We start from the raw sequence: 12918 nt of genomic DNA on the forward strand, positions 1-12918 counted from the left end.
ACAATTCAATAATTTCATTCTCTTCTCCGATCTTTTTTTGTTCCCCTAACTATGTGTATTAATGAGCGGCGTATATAAACGAACGAATGAACTGGTAAATAATTCCGAATATATTCAAACGTACACCGATAATCTCATATTCTTCGTGTTACTCATACTCCGTACAAGTTTCGAGGGATTAAATCACGGGTCGCAAAGTTGGATGAATCGTTCCGTGCACCGTGGTATTACCCTTGTAAATTTTCGGATACGCGTGGAAATGCACCGGTGGAAAAACAAAAACTGCATCGTGTCGCGTGTCACACGAACATTGGAGACTAAGGAAAGTGGCGGTTTCACAAACACCTTTGTAATATCCAATAGCACGTCCAAACATATAAGTAAAAGTAATAATAGGTATTTTGTTAAACCCTAATGACTTTCATTTGTAACATTAAGATTAACGAGCACCAATCCATTAACAATTTCGGATACTATAATCGTACGCAATAAATCTCTCACTAGATACAATGCAAATCCTGATCCTTTTCAAGCTGCCACTTACATTTCGTACGTATCACACGGTTAACAATGATTATCCTATGCGGGACAAATCCTCTAAAAGCGAGAACACGATAAATAGCCGCGAAACAAACGCTCCGACAGAACTCGTCCACGGAACTGCAATCTATTCTACGTGGCGTCGCATCGTCTTCGAATTTATCAAAATCAAGGGAAACAGAACAGTAGGAGTGGATGGCTTCTTTGGCACGAAATCTACGTGTACCGGTCAAAACCTCGGCTGGACCCCTGGAAAAAGATTCATTAATCAAGAAAACAGTTACACGGTACTGTGATTCCCATTCTACCGAATTAATAATGTCTCTGTTAGCGTGACTGGAAAACTGCGAAGAAGCGTACCAAAAGTAGATATTAATCGAACACATGCACGTAAAGTTCCAAGCGAAAAAGGAGAACTTTTCTCATTGTCTCGATGTGTAGAATCACACTCGATAAATATTGTACACCTCCATTTTTCATGTTCTGTATATTCATAAGGCAATAATAGCACAAATTCTAATTACTCCTTCTATACGTATCTCTATAATATGCTGATAAGTACGTTGAACGTTTATCGACAGCAATCTACCACTGCAGGAGCCATGATGAATCGAATAATTAAAGCTCGTGCTGCTATTACTCCAGAGATAATTGTAGGAGCATCAAGATTCACGATTCCCAGTTTTAGGCAATGTATCGCTGCTGATACACGTCACTACGAGCATTTGCTAACCTAAACAGTAAATTCACGTACCATTCCAACACAGCCTTGGTATTTGATCAGCTTTTCGGTATTCAACATCAATCCATACAACATGCGTTTAAATACGTTATAACATCCGCTGAAAAAAGGATCCTATGCTTTTTTTGCACAGGAATACCAGTTAAAAAATTCGAAAAAGCACTCCAAATAAAAGATATTTTCGTATCGCGCAGCTAAAAAATTTAAAGAAAAATATCCAATCTCGTGTGAAAAAATTTATTTCCTCTGTTCCAATGGCATTTTTCTTGAACGTGACGAAGTTGCTCGCTTTCGTCGGCGTTACAAACGAAGGCGGATTTTCTTGTGAAAAGGGGCGCCTTTCGCGACGCGTCGCGTTTCTTCTTGACCGTTGTTCCAGCTTACACAACTTGCCGGCTGAGCCGGATAATCGCGTTAACAATTACGTGCCGGTTCTACTGGGAGTTATCTAAATTGATTGCAAGAGTAATTGCATTCGCCGCCGAGGTTCCGCCGCGTGAAATTAAAGCGCGCCGTTTTAGCGTACACACGCGTACACCACCCTTTCGTTGATATTTACACCGGCGCAATCGGGGATTCCGCCAGATTTTCTCCCTCTCTATCAATAGGTTCCCAGCGAATTAGTTCGGCTTTTTTAATGCGTTGCTTTATGACGCACATAATTTATCTAGATGCAAATTTTTAATTGGCATTGCACTGCTATTTAATCCAGATGTTATCGGATGTTACCGTGCCATTTGAATTTAATTCCATCCTTTGATTCTAGATAACTTGAAGAATGTGATGTATTTTAATTGCTGCATTGTTTCTGATTTTTTATAACGACTAGAGAAGAATATTTAATTGTCGTTTGTTAATATAGATCAGTTTAATGTAATCACTCAAAAGGTAAATATACGTATTCTTTAAATTATTTAAACAATAGAAACACCAGGCAGACGAAATTGCCAAGCCGACTGCCACAATGCATTAAGAAGCGAAAGTAAGAGAATGTCCGAGAGAAAATACTGGCAATTAGAATTAATGGTCCACGTCTCGCTTAAGCTTATGTAATTGTAAGTGCTAATTACCGTAATCCTATCGTCGTCTGTTTTATTATAAATCTTTTCATATTACTCACGTTCATCCTATTGTTTAAGTTTTACGATTAACTACCGTCGTATTCACTGAATCAACTTGTCTTGATTTTTCACTCTAAGAAACTAAACAAACGTTTTAGTTTACACACCGTACAAATATTTCATAGCTCGTAATTCGTTTAAAAATCGTTTATAACCGAATGCGAAGAATTACGTGACAAATTATTTATTACGCTTATACAATATACTTTACCTGATCCTATCGAAAAATGCTCGACCACGTATGTACACTCACCCATGTATGTACAACCTCTAATAAAAATTATCGCTAAGTCTCGGCGTCGCTCGTCATTCTAACCTTCAATGTGTGTACAACTTGTTGGGGGATCAATGCGAGCAAAATCGTACGCGACAACGTAACAACTCTAGCGTTTCTCCGCGTTTCCAATTTCAAGTGGCGTTCCGTTTTCTTCGACGAAAGTTCTACTCTTCTGCAGCGTGCGCATTACTAACAGACAGACAAGCATCTCTCGTTGAAAGAAGAGACGAGAGCAACGAAACCAGGTTTCTCTTGCAAGATGGAAAAGATGAAAAAGATGGAAAATTGGAAGAAAGCAGAAGAGAGAGAGAGAGAGAGAGAGAGAGAAAGAAAGAGAACAATAAGAAAGCGACGGAGAGATACCGTGTAAGATATTCTAGGCAAGGTACGAGCCTGAGCGAGTTCCTTATCCGTGGCACAGGGCGGTATGAGAAAGAAATCTTTAAAGCGTACTTTGATTCATAGATGGCCGCCTCGCCACTGAGGGACAGAACGTGACCCAGCATTAAGTGCTCTATAAAATATTGCGCTCATGTAAATATCCTCGTAAAATTCAGTTGGCTCTGTTGCCTCCTCTCGTACAACGCCATTGCCATCCTCTTGTCGCACAATATAACGCTCATCATTACCGACCGCGTGATATCCTTGACAATCGATGCGAGTCGCGATTTGATATCCCTTTTGTTCCTTTTATCGATCAGCGTGCTAACATTGTTCTTTTCCACGTATCTCACCACCGGACCTTATTCGATGATTTTCTACAATTCGGGGACGATTATTGAATTGAGTGGGTGATACGTCGTTTAGAGGTGTTCAGAATTAGCGATGAAAGGATTAATAGGAATACAGGGATGCCGTTGATATTTTTGATATTTTGACACACAAAATTTGTGGGAAAAACCAGTATGAAGATTAAATTAAAAGAATTGCTCTTAAAACAGGTAGAAATTTCATTGAAAGAGGAAACGGCGTGCTAATCTACCGTAGACCACACAATATAAACTCTGTCATGTTTAACACTGAAACTACCAGACCAGTCAAATTGACTGGTTTCAAAATTCCTACTTCATGTTATATATTTTTCCGCAATAATGTAATGACTTTCGCAACGATAACTAAAAAGATAATATAATGAATTTTTTTTTATTTTTTATGTATTCAAACTCAAAATAATTTTGTATAAAGGCTACTTATACCAATATCAGTCAAAACGACTGGTACTTATCAAAGTATAAAAGAGACCTGCAATCTGTTTATCGAACCCCAATTAACCAGTTTCCTCGCTTTATACAACTACCCACACGTTTTTAAAATTTTCACTGCGTATCATTCGATATGATGATATCAGTTATCAGGAAAATTCCGGATCGATCGCTAGATCGCTAAATCCCAACACTAGAAATACCACACCAGTTAAAATGACTGGTTCTACAATTTTATAAATGTGTCAACCCTCGTTTAGGGATCATAGATTAATAATACCAAACATGTACTACATAACATGGAATTCCTTCTGCAAGAAAGTAATAAATCAATAAATATAAAAATATTCTATTATTACGTATTTTTTAAAGACCAGTCATTTCAGTTGGTTTTGGTAGAAATAGCTTCGTGTTAACTATCGGTAGTTCTAGTGTTATAGAAAAATCAATTTCTAAACATTATAAACGTTATGTTCTCTCTTTCTAAACATTATAAACATTATATTCGCGCTTTAAAATTTCTGGTGGAAGTAGGTCCGCAATGCTAGTCGTCGACCAGTCTCTCCGATCATCGATTCGAAACGTGCATTATATATTTTCGACTCTGGCGAGCAATAACTTTCCTCCTTGAGTTGTCTCGTTGCAATATTAACAGTTCACGGAAATATTTTAGATGCCAATATCGCATAGCTGTATGGAGCTTTCACGAAACTGCGCGCCGGAGGCCAGAGAAAGAATACGTAAATTATTTTAGACGATCCCTAGAACAAAACGGACGAATTCTAAATATTAATATCTCGCGATCATCGCATGAACCTCCATGGTTTTTAGCCAGGGAACACACGACACGCTCTTGGATCTCGATGAAATAAATTTTTAGCTCGCTTCTCCTGTCGTCTTTGATCGACCGAGGAAACTCCCTCGAGTTCTCAACTTTCAATCGTTCGCGCGTGCTGTGTACACGAATTTGTAACCAAAAACGCTTAACACAGGACGCGATCACCTACCGTACGAAATCGTAAGGGCCAATCAAAAACTTTCCGGATTCATTGAAATTTTTATTAGAAATTTTTGACAAGAAACATCGTCTATGCAACACGTGCTTCGCTTAAAAAACGTATCTCACGCCTCGCCTCATGTGTTTGCCTATCCAAACGAGTACCATTTCTTTTCGACGAATCGAGTAATTCGTGTGAGAAGGTTGTTGCAATAAATTGATTAATCGCGAAGTTCGCTCCCTCGTTTCATTCGTTTAAAGCTTAGACGATGTTTCGTGCACTGGAAAATTTACATGTTTGTGGGAGAGCATAAATTTGAGTCGAATATCGAACGGAACTGGTTCTAGTTAGCAAGAAAATAACAAGACGAGGAAATCGGTAATGAGAGACGGAAGTGAGCGAACGATCAGGGTTGAGCGCGTAATTGCTGATTTAAGATGCTCTACTGCAGATCGTGTTTAGGCAATGGCAACGTTAATATTTGCGTTTATGGATATGAGACACTATGTAAATCCTCCTTCTTATGTTTATGATCCAAAACTTTATGTACTTGATTTTGAAAGACTAATTAAGGAAAGCAAAAAATATTCCCGACTCGCGTGATATATGAAATTAATGTAAAATCCAAATATGTTTCCCTCGTTAAAAGACTAAAATTAATTTATCAGAATTGTAACTGTACATACAATATATAATGAAAGATCGAACTATCTATGTTATACAGAAAATAATGAACAAATGTTTCTGCCTTTATCTTTTTTCCAAGACATTTTTCTTCAAACGCTACAATTACGGCACGCATTTGAAAAAAGTAATTCGTCGCTTTCTGCTTGAAATTCCATTTACTATCTTTGCTCACTTTGTGCATTCACAGTTTACAATACATGTACGTTATGCGATAGCATAGATAAGATTTTTGCAGTTTATTTAAAACAAGCATTGTTTCTCTTTATCGTGCGTGCACGTGTAACCGAATTTTAGTGAGCGAGCAAATATTGGAAATGATTTTTGAGGTTGAAAGAGTTTTTAATGGTTGCGTACTTCCATACAAACTGTCATAAACTGCTGACCTGCATTCACGTAAATGACATTTGATATTTCAAAAAATCTTTCCCATTTATTTTTCTCTTATCTTCTGGCCAATTAAAAAAAATGTGCCACCAAAAAGTGTCATGAAAAGCCTATCCCAACAGGATCCACAAATTCTTCATAATGAATGAAAAATAATAATCTATAATTGAATGAAAATGTTTAAAAGCATGTACTTGGCGTTCAATTTAATGCAGGAATATACATTTTTAGATAGATTTCAAACTTTACCAATATCATGATAATCGAGTCTCATAACCGTACTAATAAAATTGTAAAATATTTCATACGACACCTTAATGTGAATATAAAAGTTTTCTATAGCATATGTTCAAATACTTTCGTAAACCAGTACACATTCGTATTTGTGGAAAATCTGAGCGACAAAAATTCTTGCCTAACTATCGAAACCATCGTCATGACGGTTTTCTGTTCCTTGTTAGAAGGTATCGCGGCGAACCACTCGTCGCGAGGTAAATTCGAAATCCGCACGTATGCGTTTTTCTTGAAAAGAGCAAAAAAGTTTATAGGGTGAATCAGTTTCTTCCCGAAGCGACGCCGGCGTTTTATTGAGCGCACCTTTATTTCGCGATAGCTCACCGGTGATATATGTTCGATTGCATAACTGTCGTTCCAGCTGCGTTAGAGATACCGCTGAAGCTTCCCTCTAATTTTTCATTGTAATACGATTTACGCGAACTTCTCAATGCGCTTCTCTACAGGGCTTTCCACATAACTGGGACAACCTATATCTTTAAGATGGTTAGAAATTGAAATAATATCGTAAGACACGGTAAAATGGCATAGAACGAATACAATTTGGTGTATTCATGATACATCACCCTTTTCTTATGCTTTGATACTGTTAGCTTGAAAATTGTTATAATTTAATATTTTCCATGATATTTTAGTGCTTTGTCAGATAGCATGGGATATTTAAAAGGAAAAAGAGGTGTTGAAGAAATTGATATAAATTCTAATTAAAAAATTTGACAGTATTCCGTATTTCGTTTCGCAATTTATCGGTTCATTTTCGTACAAAATTCGTTTACATGAAATACAGTTAATTCGATTCTGCATTTTATACAAAACGTAATATCTTATCGTGCGCGACATAAAATAGTCAATTTCACGAGATTTCCACATGAATATGCGCATATATTTATTTTATAATCGGAAGAAATACTTTGTGGATAACGAATCAAAGAGTTTGACGCCACTACCTGGCAAATTCAAGATGAGAGTATAGAAAGATGAACGTATATTTGAAATTATTTTAGATTTGAAATATATGTCGTAGCGTGTCTATATATGATTATTAGTCTGTAAATTATTATTCTATATATAATTATCAGTCTATATATTGAAACTATATATTTCGGATCAGTAATTCTGAAAAGCAATTGTTGAACAAACGAATGGAAGGTAAATGATTTGTTACTTGAAATGTTTGTACTTTCACCGATGAAATTATATATAATTAATATGACCAAATATATATAATATAATTAATATATATAATTATATATTTATATTTATATTTATTTATATAATAATATATACATATATTCATTGGAAAATGTAGTAATTTAATTTCATCTGAAAATATGCATTCATTTAAATTTCCATTACAATTTTCCTCTATTATCGTCGATCACCTGCATTTACTAACTTTTCATCAAATAACAATATCAATATCAAATAATAACGTGATAATCAAATGTTATGTTACGATATGAGTAACATCTGCTACATGAAAAACATATATAAACTTTTAGAAATTGTCTATGTAATACATTTCTTATTTTTCAATTTCTATATTTTTCAAAAACATAATTTCAAACATTTTTAAACGTATTTACTATTTAAGATATGTTCATGAATTTATATCATGTATAATTCTCTTTGTTCTTCGTCTGTTTTAAAAAGCATCTCTCTTTATCGAAAAAGTTCCGCGAAAATATTTCTTGCTTTTACCTATCGCCTTCCCTAGAAATTTTGGAAGAATATAATACCTTAACCATACCGAGATTTTAATAATGTATTATTCATACCCGTATAGGAAAAGAAAAAAAGCGAAGAATAAAGATTAATCTATAACCCTAAACATTAGTTATGCGAGCGATTATCTCTCTTCTCTACGAGTTGGAGTAATATTATCTCTAGCACTTTTTATACCCTGGACGTTTTCTCCTGTGAATTTACCTTTTAATCCCTTACACCCCTTAAATTTTCAGTTCCTCGTTTCTCGTAACCCGATGTAACAGTTCGTGAATTTCAATTACACATGCTACGCATACCTACGATTTTGAACGGTTTTGGAAGGTTCTACGATTACGAGAAATTGCTAGTAATTGATCGAAAGGTAATTTTTCCATTTGTATCGAGTATTGTAAATTATAAGGACATTTTTGCTTTAGTAATATGATCCATGCACCTTGACCCTGTATACAAATTCGCAATTTAACATATCGCGTATCAACATATTTCTTAGTTACGAACATAACACCTTGTTCTGTGAAAAATTCGCGCTGAAATCATTGCCAAATCGGGGCTATTTGCTTAAAAAAAGGCATTTCCTTAGAGATAGTAGAATTCTCTTTAAAAGAAGAAGATAAAATAAAAATCTCGAGGAGCAGAATTTTCCGCGCTGCTTCATACCAGCGAAGATAAAGCATCCAAAGTGTGCGCCAGTAAAACTTTTCGACGTTGCTTGCTTCGCAGATAACATTCCCTTAAGAAACCTGATGTCTCTAGAAATTAGACTCTTCTTCAAGCCTCGGTTTATGTTCACCGTCATTTTTTTTCTATCATTAATTATTATCTAATCATTTTAATCTATAAGAATATGCTACCGCTCCCGTCCCTTTACGGAAAGTTTTTCTCATTTATAATGAACGAAGAAAAATATAAAATAATTTAATATGTAGTTTGCGAAACTACACATTTCTGGAAACTAACATAACATAGCCAAAAATAGCTTTTTTTAGTAATTCGAACAAAAGGTCAATCCGTTTCACAATGCACAGCTTGCGCGTTTTACATATTGGTATTTTATTTTATCCATACATGCTATTTTGGAAACTTTCGACCTATATCAGGGCTTCGCTACTCTTTTTTCACACATTTTTTGACACATTTCTCTTTTCATTACATTTTATGCTCTGATATCGTTAACGTCGACGAAATTTTTGTCGCTGAATATTAAAAATAATTTTCATACATTTCCCTGTCGTTATATCGTGAAATTTGAATATGGAGTAAACTATAAATAATAACAATGAAATAGATATAAACAATGATCTAAATCTAATGAAATACGGCTTAGTAGATGTTTAAATCTGTTATCTGACTGATAAAGAAAGATAAATATGCACGCATTTAAAAAAATGACCAATTATTCGATGAAAAAAACGGCCGATTGATTGTTACAGTGACGGGGCTCGAGCCAGACTTCACATACCCGTTGGAGAACTTAACGATCTCGCAGGGTCGAGACGCAACCTTCACCTGCGTGGTGAGCAACCTCGGTGGATACCGGGTGAGTCCTTCCTCCTCCGCGAGCGGAGATCACTCTGGCGGCGCCAAGGCCCGGGTAACTATTTTACCATTAACCTGTGTCCGCCTGTAATGGACTACCTTATCTACTACTACTACTACTACTACTACTACTACTACTACTACCTACTACTACTACTACTACTACCATCACTACTACTATTACTACTGCACTACTTATATGCGCGTGTGCCTGCACCTCACAGCACTGCATTTAACTGCACCACTGCCAGCTATGAAAAAGAAAACCACCGCAGCAGCCGCCACCATCACTAAAGCATCTCTCTCTGTACGACATCCATTTTCACCCATCAGCCGATATAGAACCGCTGCACATGAACTGAAACGTGCCAGCCCGCGTGACTTAAACTTTTCGAGCATACTTCTTTCTTCTTCCGCGGCGTTCCTTCCTTCCTCCCTCGTTCTCCCTTACGGCTTCTCTACGCCGGACCTTGTCGACCGGAAGGTGGTTCCTCTTGGTAACGAGACACGCGAGAAAAAAGTAAACACGCGAAAAGAGTAGAAAGAAACGAAACGGAACGAAAAGAAAGAAGATAGACGTGAAAAGAACCCGCGATTACAGAACGATAGGAAGAAAGAACGAGAGAAAGAATAACTTGCAGAATAGCAGACGATAGCTTGCGAAAAGTTCGTGCATATTGTCTCTCTTTCACTGTGTACCTATACACGATGACAACTATGACACCAGATTGTTTCAGGCGTAGTTTCCTTCGACCGTGTTTCCTCATTTTACGTTTTACAGAGTGTTTCATATGCGATAAATATACCGCTGATTACAGATATTGTACTATATTATATTATTATATTATATTATAAGTACATTTCATACTATAGTAGAGTTTATGGATATAGGTTTATATAATAGATAAAGTTTACAGGAGTTGCTCGGTCGAGAGTCATTTTTTGAGCAATTGGCAGGACATCATCTCCTGCTTTCCTCATTATCAACAGCTTTCCTCAGGTGCTTCAGAGCTAATTCTCTAGAGATGTTTTTTTTATATATATATATCAAACGAAATAGTCAGTCAATACAATATGTATGTTCCTTGATATTTCTAAGCATTTCATGTCTATCAATTCCGGTTTCCTTCTCATTTTACGTTTATTTCTAAATTTTAAAATCCTTCGCTCCATCATTTTGAAACACTCTGTGTAGATCCTCGTGTTATTTCACATTTGTTTCACTCATGAGTTATCATGAACAATCGATGTGAACTGGCCTTCTAATCGCTGCTACGTATCGATACCAAGGTAGCATGTGCTTATTCTTAGACTGTTTCATGGACAGATCCATTTTTTAGTACTTGCATTAATACAAATTTATTTTTTGAAATTAACACTCGGAGCAATATATAGATATTTAAAAAATGGCATTGCCGTTCGAACAGTCTAAGGCATCTGAAAAATAGCAGTAGCTTGGAAAGTAGATTATGCGGAATCGAAACTATAGCTATTGATAAATTAGATGAAGAATAAGCAGAAAATTAGTAATTGTAAAGCCAAACTGCCAATCTAATTCTTTTTCGAGCTCACTATATACAAAAATATACGACGAATGCATCACAGCAAAGTAAAATCTAAAAAATAATTGAAGGACTGAGTCTGTAAATATTTTAGGAAAGAAACATAAAAGATATAGAGCAAGAGACAGACATTGATGACAAGACATAGATCTGCATTTAGATCAAATGTTGTTAACATAACAAAAATAGCAAATATTTGATACCAATATGAACATGATAAACAATAAATATGCAGCGTTTAACAAAAAACGAATTAATACCGCTCTAGTTAGCGATGCAGAGAACTCAAATATTTATGCAGTTGAATAAATAAAACAAAAATATTATTTCCGATAATTGCAATACTATTTATGATAAACGAATAAATTGCTAATAGAAGTTATTTATTATATCAAATTTTTATTTAATTGGTAAAACTGTACGAAAAAGCTAATAACATTGATGTTTTCCCGGCTACTGCAATCTACCTATTTCCGTCGGAAAAAACAATGCTCTAGAGAAATCAGAACGATGTACCTTCCATACGATATATATATGCACATTCGTGTTTGTTGAAAGTGAAATAATTGTATTCGTGTTTCAGCCAGTCTTCTTCTTCCATGCTTTCGATAATGTCATTCAGGTGATATATTTTATTAGATATCTTTCATTTCAATAACTAAATACATACTTGAAATATATTTTGCACAAATGTGTAACGAACGAAATTGATTATCGACGAAACAAACAGCCATTAATTTATTAATTTCTGCAGCAGAGAAAACATTCCAAGTATTCGGAATTAGTTACATTTTTCGCCAATAAATAATAATCTTTCGTATACTTGTCGTCTACGATGAAAAATATATTTGATCGCGTTAAAGCATAAATGTCAGGTTAAAAACTTTTGTAGTTAATAACAACATCCAAATTAATAACCAGATGACAGTTAATATCCAAGTTAGAGCTTCTTATAAATCGATATATTCTCTTGATTATCTTGGACAAACAAAAGCGGTAATTTCACAAGTAAAATTCGTGGAAATATATTTGACAGTTTTACGATTCCACTTGTTGAACGAATTTCTTACTGTACGGTAGAGTCGGCGAAGAGAATATTTCTTTTCGAAGAGATTTTCGTCGAAAGTTGCCCTGTAGACTTTAATTAAGCCTTGAAACCTTAAACTTTATAACTCGGGAAATGAATGATTCTTTTTGCCAACGGGGTTTGCGATCCACCATCTTCCTCTCGCTGTTTCCAAGCTGCACTCGTTTGCACCTTTCCAAATGGAAAAGGTATTCCTAAAAGAATTTTCTGAAGTTAAAAGTGTTCCCTACCTCCTCTTAATTTTTTCTTATTACTTACTATCGTAACGAAGGTGACGAATGGAATGATTCTAAAAATGATATAAAAATTCCTTCCTCTTTAAATAATTATAAATCGTATTCATTCTTATTTTCATCAATTCGAAAACAGTTTTAACGAAGTCTCGAAGTATCCGAAACGAGAATGAAATTGATACGTGGAGAAAGGCGAGACAAAGAAATGTGTTTCGGAAACGCATGCATAATTTCAATTATCGCCTGTTCCACGAAAGAAAATCATCATTCTTTCTGGAGCGCAGCGAGACGCGGCCGAAGGCGCGAACCCGCCTAACTTGCTGCTATTTGACTTGCTGATTCGTATACGACAAATTATCATTTTCATTTTCATCCTCATGATCAAGAGTCCCGGTTAAAGTCTTGCGCCAAATGTATGCGCATATATACGGCCGTAAACACACCGAGTATCTTTGCCCCTTTGCGAATACGCTGAATGACAAATCACTCTGGCCTAACCATCTGATATCTTTCGACTTACGCAAGGA

General features: G+C 35.6%; 1 protein-coding gene across 3 annotated transcripts in view; it reads left to right on the forward strand.

Annotated features, from left to right (window-relative positions):
- The window catches only part of LOC122577745 (lachesin-like), a 179946-nt gene that overhangs the window by 125932 nt on the left and 41096 nt on the right, over positions 1-12918 (forward strand). For 2 of the 3 annotated variants that reach the window (XM_043749272.1, XM_043749275.1), the window contains exon 3: positions 9404-9564. In XM_043749272.1, the coding sequence (XP_043605207.1) occupies positions 9404-9564 (161 nt within the window). The remainder of the gene's footprint in view (positions 1-9403; positions 9565-12918) is intronic. The other variant, XM_043749273.1, reaches the window with a different exon arrangement.

The sequence above is a fragment of the Bombus pyrosoma genome, linkage group LG2 (assembly GCF_014825855.1).
Source record: "Bombus pyrosoma isolate SC7728 linkage group LG2, ASM1482585v1, whole genome shotgun sequence".
In the NCBI taxonomy this organism is placed as follows: domain Eukaryota; kingdom Metazoa; phylum Arthropoda; class Insecta; order Hymenoptera; family Apidae; genus Bombus; species Bombus pyrosoma.